Source organism: Trichomycterus rosablanca, chromosome 16 (assembly GCF_030014385.1).
Source record: "Trichomycterus rosablanca isolate fTriRos1 chromosome 16, fTriRos1.hap1, whole genome shotgun sequence".
Taxonomy (NCBI): Eukaryota; Metazoa; Chordata; class Actinopteri; order Siluriformes; family Trichomycteridae; genus Trichomycterus; species Trichomycterus rosablanca.
This window is the reverse complement of record NC_086003.1, coordinates 3469020-3486444: the sequence shown is the minus strand read 5'-3', so window position 1 is coordinate 3486444 and position 17425 is coordinate 3469020. Positions and strand designations below refer to the sequence as shown.

Sequence of the window (17425 nt, the reverse complement as noted above, 5' to 3'; positions counted from 1 at the left end):
GCATTTTACACCACCCTACACTCCAGAGAAGAAGGCTGTCTACATTCTTAGATGCTTTAAAATGCTGCCTACTGAGGTGCCTTAATTCTGAGTGATAATCATCCAATGCTTCCTTAGCAGTGAAGGCAATCCCAGCATTCAGTGTGGCACAACTTCTCAAAGAAAAATACAAACATGGCGGACGAATGTGGAACAATGAATGGAGTTCTTTTCAAATGTAAATAAATTCTCGTAGATTTTTAATTTGTACAAAGGTGTACAAGTTTACATTTACATTGGTTACGTTGGTAACCATTTACTTTGGTTTGAATGGCCTGAGGCTGTGTTAGTAAGTGAAAACTGCTGTAAAGTAATCACTAAGTAAATAAGTGCATCTAAATAATCTGCCTTATAAATTTGATGTCTTATTAGAATCCTCTCTACTTAGGCAGCTGCCCAGCTAGGCAGCCCACTTGGTTTTCAAACAGATCCCTAGTTTGTTTGTTTATTTATTAGGATTTTAATGTCGTCATGTTTTACACTTTGGTTACACTCATGACAAGAACAGTTACTTATTACACAAGGTTCCTTAGTTCACAAGGTTGTATTGAACACAGTCATGGACAATTTAGTGTCTCCAGTTCACCTCACTTGCACGTCTTTGTACTGTGGAGCACCCGGAGGAAACCCACACGGACACGGGGAGAACATGCAAACTCCACACAGAAAGGATCCGGACCGCCTCTTGCTGTGAGGCGACAGTGCTGCCCACTTAGCCACTGTGCCGCGCCCTGGTTTGTAATGATACCTTTAGTACAATGAGTGCACAGTTGGGTGTGATTTGAAACACAGCCATGTGGAATGCCATTCTACTTTGACTTTAGAAGGCACAGACAGGCTCATACAATTTTCACCCAATTTCAGGTCAAAATCCCAGTTCCTACCAAACTTCAGCTTCCGCCCACGGAAGCCCAGACACCGTGCCGTCGTATAAAAATGAGTGACAACAGTAAGAGTTTATAGTCAGATATTTTATTCAGACGACAAGGGTAAAATCAATGTTAAAATGATTCAGATAAAAAAAACGAATGTTTAAGCCATTTAATGGAGGGGGAGGGTTCACAATTGAAGAGGGTATGGAAAACTGAAGCAGTTAAAAACCCCTTCAATAAAAAAAAATATATATAGATTTATCACAGGTTGATGGGGTGTGTGGAAACATACAAAAACAGTTTAAAAAAGGCTTCACCATCAAATGATGCTTAGCGTTAATGTACACCATTATTAAGTTCATGTTATGTATACAAAAGAAATCTCCCACATTATGGTGATGTCGGGTCAGGTTCAAGTATATGCACCTTCCATTTATCGTATCTTCTTAGCCGTTTTGAAATCAACAGAAACGTCCTTCAAAACAAAATGCAGTTAACCACATTTCATATTCTACCGATACATATATACTGTATAAATACATACATAAATATATTTTACATACAACAGCCAAAACTTTGAAAGGGGCGAATGAGACCTAAGGGACGAGAGATGGTAGTGTGTGTGTGTGCGAACGTGTGTGTGTGGTGTTCTTTTAGCTTGTTGCTGTGGATAGTAGTCCTCCACTCTGACCATGGTAACAGGGCATGCTCAGGAGGGCAGAGGCACTCTTGCACATTTTAGTTACCCCAGTAAGGGGAGCTGCCGTAGCTGGATTTATTGACCTGGGTCTTCTGCTGCATGCTGCTGCTCTGGTTCCTCTGGTTGGGCCCAACCTGCACAAACACACGTAATCAGAGAACATAAGCACTGTAGATTCCAGTCGCATTGCTGATTCACATGAATGACACTGTCCTTGTTCGATTGATTATCCTGGTCAGGGTCACCGTGGGTCCGGTTTCATATGGAAACGGTAGCCGCAAGGCAGGGTTCTAATCCATCACAGGGCTTCAGCCAATCATATCTGTGTCAACGGCCCCAGTGAAATTTGCACCCGGATCTAAGCAGTGGTGGGCTAGCAGAATACACAGCGGTTAAAGTACTGGACTAGTAATCAAAAAGTCACTGGTTCAAGCCCCACTACTGCCAGGTTGCTGCTGTTGGGGCCCTTGAGCAAGTCCATTAACCCTCAATTGCTCAGACTGTATACTGTCACAGTACTGCAAGTCGCTTTGAATAAAACACCTGAACTGCGTACTTTTGGCCGTATGTGGTATGAGGTGTCTGTGTGTGATGGACTAACCTGTCCGTCCTGGGTGAGGTGATGGTGCAGCAGCTGAGAATGGGGCTGCTGGTGAGCAGGCAGGATGTGGAGGAAAGGCGCTGGAGCGTAACCAGGCGCGCCACCGGGGTTCAAAGGTCCTGTCCCTCCAAGAGCAGAGGGTAGGTTGAAGGGAGGTGGTGTGCCGGCATGGAAACCCTGTTTATCAAAGGACTGCAAGCAAAAGAACAGAATAAATGACATGAAAGGTTAAAAAAAAAAATCATTTAGGTTAGGTTACGCCACTGAAAAAAATTAGCCGCGATTTGCTACCTGCGTCTTGTAAACGGTTCCACTGATGTCGGGCACGCCAGAGTTACTGGAAGTCACCGAGACACCTACAGAAATATGACAACAAGGAATATTTAAACATCCTCACTATATGGACAAAAGTATCAGGACACCCCCAAGATTTTTTAATTCACGTGTTTCAGCCACAACAATCACTAACAGATGATTAATATAAACTAATATGCTTCAAAAGTTGCCACAACAGGTTAGGAAAGGCCTTTCCTGTTCCAGCATGACTGCCCCCATGTGCACAAAGCACAGAGCTCTGACCTCAGCCTCAATGAACAGCTTTGGAATGAACGGGAACTTACTTCAACTTAGGCTTTCTTGACCAACATCAGTGCCAAGGCATACAAATGCTCTATTGACTGAATTGAACTGTTCGAGAAAGGTCTTTGTTTATTTCAGTAACACAACACCCCCCTAACAAAGTAAAAGAGAGGATAAACAGGTGTGTCAAGTTTGGTTTGGATGAACCTGACTTGCCTGCAGGCCAGGTCTTACTGACTAGTAACGGGAAGCTGTTCCCGAAAGAGTGGAGGCTGTTATAGCAGCAAATAGTGACAAATCTAATGTTAGAGCTCATGATTTGTGATGGAATGCTCAGCCGGCATAGGCATATGTGATTATTGATGTCCGCCCTTTAACTCCCTTTAAATCTAGTCATTTCTGATTCCCGACTGAGAATCTGCTGCCGCTTGCACAACCCCTGATCAAGGACAGTCGGGGCACCACATGTCCACTTTGTCACGTGTCCAAACTGCGGCCACTTTATATTGCCTGCCAGCGTTGGGGTCCCACGCAGAGCCGTATCACAAGTTTGCTACACCACTGTGCCACCTAAGCACCCTATGTTTCCACTTTGACTACTGGCTGTGAGTTGTGTGTGTGTGCTTATGTGTGTGTGTGTGTGTGTTAAAGCACCTTTTCCTGGTCCAGAAGCAGCAGATTTGGCTTGTGACTGAGAGCTGTTACTGTACCCTTTACTGTACTCTGCTCCCGCTGGGCCTTGTGTCAGGTCATCATACCCTGAGTGAAAACCGATAAAATATAAATCCCTCTAATAAAGATATAATTAAGCAATCAGTTTAATATGCATGTTGCATGTATAATCTGTGCCATGTGTTTTAACAGGTTATTTAGCCATAATTCGGGATAAGAGGACAAGAGGCTTTAAAAGTAATTAAAGGAGGACAATGACCCACATTCACAGGGCACAAGGGGTTTCTAAATTCTAGCATAAGTATTTCCCATCTCCTGAACTCCTAAAGTCACTAGATTGTAACGTAATTAAATACCTCAAGGCAGCCCTTTCCACAAGCTTTTTGCTTCACCGCTCACCTGAGCTGAAGGTGTGCTGGCCATAGCCGCTGGGCTGCTGGAATGGTGTGTTGGGATTGCTCAGACCCATGCCGTGCTGCTTGGCAGACGCGGTTGGCATGAACATCGTGGGCCCGTACTGAAAGGCGCTGGGTACACCGGGCATGCCCGGGTAATAGGGCAGGCCTGTGTAACTGTATCCGGGGGGCAGGGTTGGGTTGAGGAAAGCTTGCTGGGTGCTGTGGTGACCTTGTGGCTGAGGCTGGTTCTGGCCTTGGCTCTGTGCCTGCGGAGGCTGCACCGTCTGGGGAGCGTGAGCGACAGACAGAGGGGTAGGGGGCGCCGGCGAGGTGGAGTCTCCTCTGCCAAACTTTGTAACTTCACCTGTATGGGGAGAGAAATAAAGAGCTGAGTGTTTTTAACCGGCTTGTAAGCCAACTAAAGAAATAATTCATGACTAGCTTGAGCAAGCTTTATTATTTTTAACATTAACGGCTTCAGTGAATAAAAATAAGAACATTAATGTAAACCACTGACACAAATCCCAACACAAAGACTAGCAGAGTGGCTCCACCTTGATAGGAACCCTTCTTGGGGTATTTGAGTCAAAAATAATTTAAATAATAATAAACATAGTCCAAATAACCTAATATTAGCCACTTTTACTCTGTGCCTATTGCACCTAATATAACCCCTCTTACTTTACTACATGATGATTCACACTCAGCACTCAGTTCTGCCACTGTTTATAGTCTTTGCTCAGTAAATTAACCAACAGTTATTGTTTGGCTTTGATTCCATTTTATTCCTGCACTAAAACAGAGCTCAAGGACACACCACGTTACCTGAGTAAGGATTATTGGCTAAGCTGCCATCTCTGCTGGACAGGGTTGCGGTCGGCCCTGGGAATGTGATTCCATAGTAATCCTGTGGAGTGCAAAATGTAAATAGAGTGAAGCAAATATCCCTTTAAGTATCACGAGAAAAATGTTCTTTATTTTAATAGTTCATGAATTTAAAATGTGTGTCAAAACGTTTAACTACTTATTGATACTCATGAAAGCGGTGAATAATAATAATAATTTTGCATAGAGCTACTAAACTCTTTCGGTTGGGGATGAACTCACCATTGGTAGTCTGGACTGCAGCATGTGGAGGTCCTCATAGCCATAGATTTGCTGCAGGACACAACAAAGAGAAGTTCGATCAAAACTTCATATATAGGCATAAAAGCCCCAACGTTTAAGCAAAAACAAATCTTATACAACTTCAACACTAATGAATACAGAAGCCAGTGATAATGGTGCATTATTCAAACCAGACTAATGTACACAAACCAACACACTGCTGTGCTACACGTTAGACGAGTGAAAGCTGATCTGTTAACAGAAGGCTCGTGAGTTACCGGGTATGCAGGCAGCAGACCTCCGGGTCCCATAATATACTGATTTGGCAGAAGAGGAGGAACGCCTTGAGATAAGTTAGGAGGTGCTTTTCCTGTGTAAAAAATCAATAACAAAGTAAAAAATAAATCAATAACAGAACTAAAATGAAACAAGTCTAGAATATTCTTTGAAAAGTGCCTTTATTTTGCCTCAGATGCCCTAAACGATGTGATTTTAGATCTGTAATACTGTAAAATATAAAAGTGCTTTAGGAAACAAGTGCTGTCAAAATGAGTCGGAAATGTAAACATTTGTTGACTTGAATTAGAAAAATGTACATCTCAATGCAAAAAAAGAACATTCTTGAAAGTAACATTAATGGTTATAACGTGGTTGTATATTAGGTGCAGCAGTGTCGTTGGGATTTTCAAACACCTCATTGACAACACTGGAAGGAGAACAGTGATTTAACCACTGGAGCAAATTCTGCCCAAAAAACTTTATATAAAATGTTACGTTTTTTGCTTTATTAATTTATTAGGGTCCATTTCCACTAAGACCTAGAACTGCAGGCTGCTGCTCCCTAGAGACAGTGGTAGTCTAGTGCAAAGCCGAAAAAATGGGTTGCAAAGAAAAATAATAATAAAAAAATTTTTTTTATTAAATAAACCTGCCTTTTGTGAAGGCTTTATGTTACATCTTGTAAATCACAGTGTGAACAGATTGTACAGAGAAAAAGAGAGACAGAGAGTAAGATGCTTTGCTCGCTGTCGCTGTGGATTATCGCGTGGAAGATTGTGCGTTCAAATCCCGACTCTACCATGCAGCCACCTAAGTGTCCAATTTTAGCTCACCCCTAGGATGAGTCGAGCTCTAGTCTAAAGCTGTAATAAAGCAAACTGTGTCTAACCTGTAGAGGAGGATAGGAGGGGTGCAGTCCTGATGGCTGAGGGTGCGGTGAGTCCATTTCCACTCAGCCCTAGAACTGCTGAGTGCAGGCTGCTGCTCCCTACACTGCTGACACTGTTACTGGACAGAGATGACGCCAAGGGGAATGCTACCGATGATGCAGCCAGAGAGCTCACACTGTCCACATTAGTGTACTACAGATACAAGAGGTGGGGTATTTTAGTAAAACAAACACACACAAACACAGACACAAACAAGGCATTTAAATATTCCACTCACCGTAAGTGATGAGGTGGTGCAAAGAGCGGATACTGACGAGTGGCCGCTGCCGACGTGACTGCTGGGAAGAGGAACAGTAGTGAGTCAGTGTGTCACGTGTGCACTGCTATAAAAAAAAAAAATGACTCAATGGGACGAACACACTCACCTGCTGAGGCCTGAGAGGCTGGCAGACGGCAGTTCAGGGGCCAGACTGGATAGAGATGAGCTGTGGGAGGTAACTGATGAAGGTAACAGAGACAAGGGGGCAGAAGGGGCCACACTGGTGCTGTTGCTTAAAGAGGGAGGAGATTCTGGCTTTGGGGTAGAGGAACTCGATGTGGCTACAAGCAGAAGAAATGATGAGTTATAGCATGCCGATACAAAAACATTACACATATAATCAGATGCTTGTTAAGTATACACACAACAAAGGACTGAAACTGTGTTTCTTACTGTTTAGTAATTTTCAGTCCGGTATTGAAGGTTTTGGTATAAAATCAGCACCAACAGGACAGGACTATTTGGTTTATTGGTATCGTTATAGAAGTCCAGGCTTTGGCTGGGTCATTCTAGGACATTCACTGGACCTTCTGATACGAAGACTCTATTTTTTCACAATAATTAAAGCCACTGTGGTATCCTTGCCATGATCTATGCCTGGCTACAATTTGATAAGATAAGATAGTCTTTTATTATCCCACAGGGGGAAGCAACATTCCAGAATATAGAAAGTGTTTATTCATATATTAATAATAGAAATGTAAAAACATATAAAGAGTAACAGTATATAAACAATAACAGTCTTTAAGGTTGTTTAACAAGTGTTGCACTGAGATTAACAACCAGTAATATATTACGTTATTCAAAGCTCGACAGAATGATGTGTTTAGTGTAACTGTATTCACTCTAATAAAAACTATGACAAACAGAAAATGGGAGCTGGCAAAGGGCAGCTCAGGGGTCAGGCCGGATCGAGATGAGCTGTGGGAGGTAACTGCTGATGGTAACAGAGACAAGGGGGCAGAAGGGGCCAAAACAGTAATATATTGCGTTATTCGAAGCTCAATAGCATCTTTGAAAACGTGTGTTCAGCAATGATGTGTTTAGTGTAACTGTATTTACTATCACTCTCACGAACTCACTCTAACTCACTCACTAACTCACTCACTCACTAACTCAAACTCACTAACTCACTCAGTCAGTCACACACTCACTCACTCACACTCACTCACACTCACTCACACTCACTCACACTCACTCACACTCACTCACACTCACTCACTCACACTCACTCACTCACACTCACACTCACTCACTCGGTCGGTCAGTCACACACTCAGTCACTCACTCACTCGGTCAGTCACACAGTCACTCACACTCTCACACACTCACTCAGTCACACACTCACTCACTCGGTTAGTCACACAGTCACTCACTCACACTCACTCTCACACACTCTCACACACTCACTCACTCGGTCAGTCACACACTCACTCACTCGGTCAGTCACACACTCAGTCACACACTCGGTCAGTCACACACTCAGTCACTCAGTCAGTCAGTCACACACTAACTCACACACTAACTCACACACTAACTCACACACTAACTCACACACTAACTCACACACTAACTCACACACTAACTCACACACTAACTCACACACTAACTCAGTCACTCACACACTCACTCACACTCACTCACTCACACACTAACTCAGTCACTCACACACTCAATCACTAACTCAATCACAAACAAAAACAAAGTAAAACTACTTTACTTACAATCTAAAGCAGCTGAGGTCCTGACACCATTAAAACCATTCTGCTCAAGGAGAAAAACAATGTCAGCATTTATTTGGGAAAAAAAGCCAAACCACAAACATATGTGATGACACTGCTGAGCTAAAGGAAGAAGCTCAGCAATGGACTCATGGACTCACTGTCACAGGTCCAGATGACTCCTTGCTCTGGGAGAACGACAGTCTAGAGTGAGGAGCCACTGCACAGTCGAAGCTGTTTCCAGTTGAGGAGGCTACCGACGACGTCGAGGAGGACGAAGAGGAGGAGGACGAGACGGGCGCCGAGGCAGAGCTGGGAGTGGTCAGAGAGGGCGCGAGGCTGGGTAGCGATACGGAGGGAGGAGGGTAGATACTGTCAGAGGAAGCCAGGGGCAGCAGCAATGGAACAGGACTGGCCAGAGATTCACTGTATACACAAAGCACACGATGCATTCAGCTCTCAAAGTGAAATACAATTAAAGTACAACTTTTTATGCCACAGTGCTTAATCTGTTTTACATTTTCAGAATCTGACCAGCTTATGTTTTTACGTTTATTGTGGAATCTGCTGGGTCACAAATACACATGCAGTAAAAGTTCTAGAACATTTTGTAACTTCATGGACCCTAGTTGGAGACATTTTTTTTGTGTTCATATAAAAAAAACACAATTTTTGGCAATAATCTTATAGTGAATTATAGTTATTCGTATAATCTAACGTGTCTTTTCAAGTCTATTAAACTTTTGACTTCAACTGTATACTAAGTTCTGTGCTGACCTGATAGGTTTGGAGTAGAGGCTGTTCTGGGTCTGAGTAACAGGAGCAGGCTCTCGTGTGGCTTCGCTGTTGCAGATCTCGCTCTGGCCGAAGTCTGGCAGTGGCGACTCGGAGCCAAAATCCAGAGCCCCAAATTGCACATTTAGCCCAGAAACATCCGTCGAGCCTGGCATCTCCACTGCAGAGGATGGTATCTACAAACAGAATGTTTTTTATTTACAGCACACGCATTTGCAATCAGTGCAATGCACTAAAACACAGTCCGGTAAAGCTAAAGCAGTGCAGTTTCACTCCTAATGATCAGTGAACATAGAGTCTGGTGCCCAATGTTTTATTTATGGTAAAATTCTCATTTTTATTTTGTGTTATTTATGCATTTTCTCCCATTTTTCTCCCAGTTTAGTGTAGTCAATTTGTCTTCCACTGCTGGAGGATCCCTGATTGCAGTAGAGGTGGGTATATTGCTGCTCACGCCTCCTCCGACCCACACGCAGCCCTTAGTGGAACCTTTTTTACCCATGAATGCTGCACAGGCGCCTTTCTATCTGCTGATCAGGGTCCTTACACAGCGTTTGAAGACCCCTCACACATAGTCCGGTCATCTCACCCTAGTAGAGACGTGTCCACCACCTGGGCACCTTAATTTTTCTATTTTTATAGGATATTAAGGAATTGTCGTCAACCCTTAAAAAACCCAAATCAGGGCTTTATGTGATAGAGTTCAAGCAACAGTGCAAAAGGCCCGGTCAGGCACTCAACAGATACAAGTGGCCACGTCTGAAAAAAGAAAGGTTAAATAAGCTTTTGTATTCATTGTATTCATTTTGTATTCATTGTATAAGGGAAATGGATATGACTACATGGATATGACTATACTGGAAGGAAAAAAGGAAGGTGGAAGTAGGCAAACACTATTTGTAGGTCAAATTTTTGTGTGGATTGGGTAGAAAAACATTCTGTTCTGTCCTAATATATTTTGATCATTCTAACATTCATTGAGGACAGGTACTGGGTATCCATTCTTGATTCCTTAACTTTATTTGAGGTACGTTTTTTGTTGCATTATTTTTTTTTACCCTCCCCAAACACACACACAGCCGGTTTAAATTACCTAATCATCCAAGCTTTTCTCTGGGAAGGAGCACAAAACACGTGTACAGCATTTTTACAGGAATGTTCTTCTAGCTATAAACAGCATTTATCTGATTAAACCCTATAAAACTAAATCAGCTCTCTACTGATTAAAACAGACCCTGGAGGCCTGCCAGACACTTTCCTCACAAAATGCTCACCTTGGAGGTGGGAGGTATCCTTCGTTTCTGTGTCTTTATCTGGCGGTGCTGGGTGCTGCTAGACTGCGAGTCTGCAGCCTGAGCAGAGGTCAGGGGGGATTGAGATGGTTCTGGAGCTTTGGAGAAGGCCTCCAGTGGAGCCTGGCTGGCCGAGGGGCCGTTCTTAGGGGGAGGACTTGGCTGCCTAGCCAGGGGCAGAGACCCTGTGCTGCTCAGACAGCTCTGCTGCCTCTGGCTCAGCTGGCTTAGCACCAATGAGGGCTCTGGTTGCATCTTAAACTCCCCTGCAGAGCGCACAGATGAAAAATAGTTTTTTTAGAAATGGTACAAAGCAGCATTGCTGTGAAAATAAGTGTATTAGTGGAACTTACGACTGAATTGAGAGGGCAGTGAAACAGAGCTCTGTGTTCCAGGAGGTTTGATACCCCAGGTTGATGAGGGGGCAGACAGTGGCGCACCCCCCAGTGTCCCTACAGGTGCACAGTTGTCCCCTGTGCTGGGAGGTTGGGAGGTAATCTGCCCAAGACCTGGTCCCTTCAGTTGCTCCAGTATCTGTTGTCCAACACACGCGAGACAGATGGTTCATCTACAGTTAAGAAAAAAAACCAACAGCACAAAGGTTACAAGGATTTCTCACCCAGCATGAAGACAGCCTTCAGAACAGCAAACACCGCACCCACCACTATGCTGTTCTGAGATGCAGCTAGCAAGTGTCGATCACATGATGACCTGATGCCCACTGTTGCCTTATCTGAAGAAATAGTTATTGTTCAGTTTATTCCAGAAAAACACATTTTACCCAGTTCTTCCCCTAATGTCATTAGTCAGTTTATAGTTTAGTTTAGTGTTTAGTTTTTAACACCATGTCTGACATTGGGTCATATTCATGACAGGAATGGTTGTGATATGTCTTTTATTCATTATTCTGTTGTATTTATGAAGTTGTGTCTGTTGTTTATGTCTGTCCATTCTATGTGTTGCTTTAGTTTTATTGACAGGAAGAGTGTTTTTGCTTTTGTATTGTTGAATAGTTCCTTCATGGCCTTTGCTGTTAGAATCTGTCGTCTCACATGGTCCTAAATGATAGATTCCAGGATTAAATGTTTTACTGTAAGCTGTGTTTGGCATGCTGCATAATATGAGGCAGCTTCACCCTTTATCAGATACATGTGTGTTAACCTGGTGTCCAGTTGGCTTGTAGTCGGTCTCTTTATTTCGCAATTTCACTAGCAAGCAGGAAAATATCAGACTAGTGAAGTTGTGCAATAGTGCTAACAAAGCAGCAACACTAAGCAATAAGAGCCAAGGAGTCATTTCTGCCAGAGTAAACACTGGGCTGTATGTAAATTTACTTTAAGTTGTTTTTTAGGATTCAGCAGTGTTTAAAAAAAGTCCTTAGGCTCCAAAGTAGGGCTACAAAAAAGCACTGGAATAGCAGGCATCTTTGAGCTCATTTGTATAGACGAGAGTGGTACGCCTAACAGCAATGCGGTTAATAAAAGCCCAGAATTTTAAAAGGTGATTCTAAATCTTTTATTATATGTCTTTGTAGGCATCTTACCAGGGTGGCATGTGCGTAGCTGGTAGTGCCAGTAGTGGTGCCTCCGTTGCGGGTTGGCTGGTGGTGGGAGTTGGTAAAGACGAGGCTGTGGCCGAGCCCCTGGGACGAGGGGGGTTTGAGATTATCGATCTCCTCCCTGACTGCAGGCTTCTGCAGCAGAGATGCCAGGTCCAGACTGTACACAACACAGTATAACATACATACATTTAAAGAGCCGTCAGATGTCAAAGTAATAGTAACAGTAAAAGCTTTTAATATCGAGCTGTGCCAGCAGGAAGTCAGGGATTACCTTTGTCCAGGTGTGATGTGATTCTCGGCTGGAGGAGCACATGAAGCCATGAACACTTTGGTCTCGGAGAGCTGACGGGAGAAGATACACCTTTCATTAGCTTTACAGTCGAATGGAAGTCAAGTGGAATTCTGGGTAACAGATAATAGGTACATACGCTCACGTCCTCACTCCAGTCTTCAGCCGCCCAGTCCTCTAGTGGGCTCCGCCATGCCACTGTGCACCAATGATGGACAAATACATCAACAAAAGTGTAAACAAATGTCCAAAGGACCAAATACTGGTGTGTTTCGGCACTTCTTTCTCACCTGTACCATCTGACGTGTCATTGGCCCCTGATTCCCAGACGTCAGCATGAGAGTTGGTCGTTCTGCTCTCCGCGGTGTAGTCCGCTGGGTTAAATGTACTGAAAGAAGAAAATGGAAATAATTAAGACAGCCCCATGTGGAGGGAAAAAAAAGTATCGTGATGGGTTCAAGCGTTGTGTTCCTTACCCCATTCCCTGTGCTGTGAACCTGCTGGGTCCTGGCGCCCGGCCTCTACCCCGGCCTCCTGGCACTGCACAAACAAATAACATTCAGATTCTAAAAAAACTGCTGAAGATATGGAAAGGGTAACACGTGTGAGCGGACGTGCCTCTTGCTTTCCCCCTACGACCACGGTCAGCTCCTTTCTCCGTCGATGCCGGGTCTACACCGTTCTCCTCAGCCCGCGCTAATATATGAAAACAAATAAATTCAGAGGGAGGGAGAAAGACAGGAATCATTAATAGGTACATATAAAATTTATGACTTCATTTTTTATCTGCTTTATTACATTAAACACACAGGCTGCAGGGGAAATGCATCCTGGGCAAAACAACACTTAATAGGACGTAAGGTTGGATCCCAGTTCACTAGAACATAATTGTACATTTATACCACACTTGCTTTTCAAATAAAGTCAAAATAAATAAATCGTAAACAACCCACAACTGTTCTCACCCGGCCGATTACGGCTGCCCCCTTTTCCTCTGCGGTTCGCTCCACCACGAGCCTTACTGCCTTCTTTCTCGCCTCGCTTCTCCCGGTTCTCCTTGTTCTCCTTGCTCTCTGAAGATGTGCCATCCTTTCCTATGCTCTTTTTCTTTCCTACCGTCTCCCAGGAGGTCTAAAGGAGGCAGAGAAACCAAATATGAATGAACTGCCAGATATGCTAATATGCTGTCAAAACAGTTCTGACTATCTGAAAGAGTCCTGTGGTATCTGGTACCAGGAGGACCAGAATCTTGGCCGGCCAATAAACTGTGGGCGGTTTGTGGCTTATCTCTTTAAGGATCATGATCTATGAGCACCCATCGCTGTTTTGGAGCTACTTTAACACAGCTGTTCAATGATATAGAGGAAATTATGCTTCCAACTTTGCAGTAACGGGTTAGGGAAGGCTTTTTTCCTATTCCAACATGATTGTACACCTGTGCACAAAGCAAGCTCTATAAAGACATGAAGAAAAGCTCAGTTTAAAGAAACTACAGTGGCCTGCACAGAGCCGCACTGAACATCTTTGGAATGAACTGGAACATCAGCTGAGGAGTTCTTGACCAACGTCAGTGCCGAGCCATACAAATATTTAGCTAAAATCTCAAAAGAAGCATTCTCAGAAGAGTGACTGTTGTTAAAGCTTAAAGATTGCATAGAGGTCACTCTATTTTAATAGTTTTTGAAATGAGATGTCCAACAAGGTCACGGTCTGGTGTCCAAATACTTCTGGCCATATAGTGTATTTTACCAATTTAATGCCTCATTTATGGAACACAAGTAGTCTCGTTGGAACAAATGTTTGGGCACACTAGGTGTGTTTAAGCTTGATGATTTTCAGCACTAATTTACCGTATCAGAGGTACCCTCCAGCAGGAAGTTGATTGCTCTGTTGACATCCTCATTACAGTCATGAAGAGCAACCATGCACTCGTCCTGGTTCTTTCCAGTCACCTCCATGAGCTAGAAAGGAGACAGGCAGACAGACAGACTTGATACAAATGCAACATAAGGAAATTTCAAACAACATCTACAAACATTGGAAATTTGGAAATTACTTTATTAAATCTAAAAGGGAAAAATCCAGAAAAAATAAACAAAAATGCTAAAAGGCTGGTTCATCACCTGGTTCACTTTATCTTCAAAATCTGCATCATTCTTGTCATAAATCATCTGAGCGAGTCGGATCTGTTCGGCTGTAGCCTGGACAAAAAAGGACAAGTGTGTTGTTTGTTACTCCAAACACACTAGGGAAGGTCCACGCACAAAATAAGCTTGTGCTTAAACATGTAGATGACATGAATGATATGAGGTCTTGTTTACCTGAAGCTGTTTCTGTGGCTGTGTGATCTGTGTGGTGGTGGGCAGCACTTTCTCCCGAGTGCCCCGGGCCCGGTCGCTGCCCAGTGAGGTCATCATATACAGTATATACAAAAGAATGTATGTACAAAATAGAAAAATCTGAGGAAAAAAATCAAGATATGATGGTAAGTTATTGACATAGGTCGGTGTTACAATCATTACACAACTACAGGGGTTGGACAATGAAACTGAAACACCTGGTTTTAGACCACAATAATTTATTAGTATGGTGTAGGGCCTCCTTTTGCGGCCAATACAGCGTCAATTCGTCTTGGAAATGACATATACAAGTCCTGCACAGTGGTCAGAGGGATTTTAAGCCATTCTTCTTGCAGGATAGTGGCCAGGTCACTACGTGATGCTGGTGGAGGAAAACGTTTCCTGACTCGCTTCTCCAAAACACCCCAAAGTGGCTCAATAATATTTAGATCTGGTGACTGTGCAGGCCATGGGAGATGTTCAACTTCACTTTCATGTTCATCAAACCAATCTTTCACCAGTCTTGCTGTGTGTATTGGTGCATTGTCATCCTGATACACGGCACCGCCTTCAGGATACAATGTTTGAACCATTGGATGCACATGGTCCTCCAGAATGGTTCGGTAGTCCTTGGCAGTGACGCGCCCATCTAGCACAAGTATTGGGCCGAGGGAATGCCATGATATGGCAGCCCAAACCATCACTGATCCACCCCCATGCTTCACTCTGGGCATGCAACAGTCTGGGTGGTACGCTTCTTTGGGGCTTCTCCACACCGTAACTGGGAAAACAGTAAAGGTGGACTCATCAGAGAACAATACATGTTTCACATTGTCCACAGCCCAAGATTTGCGCTCCTTGCACCATTGAAACCGACGTTTGGCATCGGCACGAGTGACCAAAGGTTTGGCTATAGCAGCCCGGCCGTGTATATCGACCCTGTGGAGCTCCCGACGGACAGTTCTGGTGGAAACAGGAGAGTTGAGGTGCACATTTAATTCTGCCGTGATTTGGGCAGCCGTGGTTTTATGTTTTTTGGATACAATCCGGGTTAGCACCCGAACATCCCTTTCAGACAGCTTCCTCTTGCGTCCACAGTTAATCCTGTTGGATGTGGTTTGTCCTTCTTGGTGGTATGCTGACATTACCCTGGATACCGTGGCTCTTGATACATCACAAAGACTTGCTGTCTTGGTCACAGATGCGCCAGCAAGACGTGCACCAACAATTTGTCCTCTTTTGAACTCTGGTATGTCACCCATAATGTTGTGTGCATTGCAATATTTTGAGCAAAACTGTGCTCTTACCCTGCTAATTGAACCTTCACACTCTGCTCTTACTGGTGCAATTAATGAAGATTGGCCACCAGACTGGTCCAATTTAGCCATGAAACCTCCCACACTAAAATGACAGGTGTTTCAGTTTCATTGTCCAACCCCTGTATGTTCATCCATCCAATAGGTCTCCATTCACTGCACAGGACTTTTACGTTCTTTAAGTGTGTCAATTGGGTTCTTTCATGCCTCCTTGAATTTTGTGTGTAGCACAGCAATAAAAAAAGTCTAAAATTAAATCCTACAATTAAAAGCATAAAGATTTTTGTAATTTTTCCTTTAGTGGTTAAAGTTCAGTCATCAAAAAACATTTAGTAGCATTTGGTGTTAATTCGTTATTATTCCCCGGCCAAAGAAAAACACTGATTTCTAGGTAGATGGCAGATGTGTTTTTATTTTCTTTAGAAAAAGACGACAGCTCTGCCTTAGTAAATCTAATAAAGGTTTAATGACTGCAGCATTTCATCATTTAGTTTTTTATTTATTAGTTTTTCCACTGCCAGATCTTGCTGTTGGTAAAACAAATAATGAAGAAAATTAATGCAGGGTTTGTGGTAATACCAAAAATTCTATCAGACACCAAGTCTTTGTAGTCGATTTATTATGAAACAAGCAGGACAGTTTTATTAAACACTTCATGTTTCTTACTCAGCAGATGTTTGAAAATAAGGAGCATAACATTTTTGTTGACAGAGATGAAGAGCCTTCCTAAATAGAAACACTGGAGAAGCAAAAAGGAGAAGCAAGCCGTGAAACAAACAAAAGGACTGAGCTTAGGGACACGCTACCAGATCAACAGAACTTTATGTATCAAAACTGAACGTGAACTGTTTATATTTTATTTATTTTACTACAGTAACCTATTCACCCTGACCAAAAGTGAGGTGCCAGCCAGACACAAAACAGCAGGATTATGTAGGATGATAATCCACCTCAGCACATCACTCACTTATTACTCACTGAGGGTCATTCAAAGCCAATCCACGTTTTGAATGTTGTATGGAATAGCTACAATAAGTAATGGTGAAAACATGCCAAACTTATTTATTAATGCTTAGGCTGAGGATTGCTGGGCTGAAAGGATTCCTCATTGTTTCTACAGTTGCAGCCTCTACTAGATGGTCAATTATGCCTCAAAAATAGAATATAATGTAAATCAGTGCTTGACTCTCCATATGCTGTGTGAACCCGTCTCTGGCAAGTGAAAAGAAACGGTCGGCTACTACATACGTGTCGGAGGGGGCGTGGGTAAGCTATGGCACTACTGGTTCAGGGTAGGGGTCTGCAGCGGTGAGGACGGATATATGTGGGTAACTGGGTAAAACTAGATTGGGAAATAAAGATGTATAAATAATTTTAGCACATTTTCAGTCATCGGTGGATGCTATGCAACTGATCTTTCACACAAAAAGCTGTAAGAACAGCGAGTACATCGATTAGTTGTTTTTCTCTCTGCATCCGTTACTGTAGCATCTCACAAACAGCTGCTGTGTCAAAAATCAATCTTTCTAAACAGCGTGTAGGGAAAAAAGTCACCATTTTATTGCTAATAAACTAATTTGATCCTCTGTGTAGTTCATACTTATTTAGCTTATTTGTTTGTAAGACGCTTTAGCACCAGCGTTTTACTTTTGTGAG

At 43.1% G+C, this 17425-nt stretch overlaps 1 protein-coding gene across 2 annotated transcripts; it reads right to left on the bottom strand.

Annotated features, from left to right (window-relative positions):
- Positions 1-995: 995 nt before the first annotated feature.
- ubap2a (ubiquitin associated protein 2a) lies at positions 996-14806 on the bottom strand. 2 transcript variants are annotated; one of them, XM_063011034.1, is made up of 27 exons: positions 14436-14806; positions 14238-14315; positions 13965-14075; positions 13080-13245; positions 12733-12810; positions 12591-12654; positions 12405-12502; positions 12254-12312; positions 12097-12167; positions 11808-11982; positions 10878-10938; positions 10618-10812; positions 10247-10530; positions 8955-9148; positions 8339-8603; positions 8181-8220; positions 6563-6737; positions 6415-6475; positions 6137-6329; positions 5247-5338; positions 4969-5019; positions 4687-4768; positions 3863-4225; positions 3446-3550; positions 2504-2568; positions 2213-2404; positions 996-1745 (listed from the first exon to the last, which is right to left on the bottom strand). In XM_063011034.1, the coding sequence occupies exons 1-27, from the start codon at positions 14631-14633 to the stop codon at positions 1650-1652; spliced, it is 3612 nt and encodes a 1203-aa protein (XP_062867104.1). In that variant the 5' UTR covers positions 14634-14806; the 3' UTR covers positions 996-1649. The 2 variants fall into 2 exon arrangements, with proteins under 2 accessions (XP_062867104.1, XP_062867105.1); XM_063011035.1 differs by having other exon boundaries at positions 6415-6472.
- Between the last annotated feature and the right edge of the window lie 2619 nt (positions 14807-17425).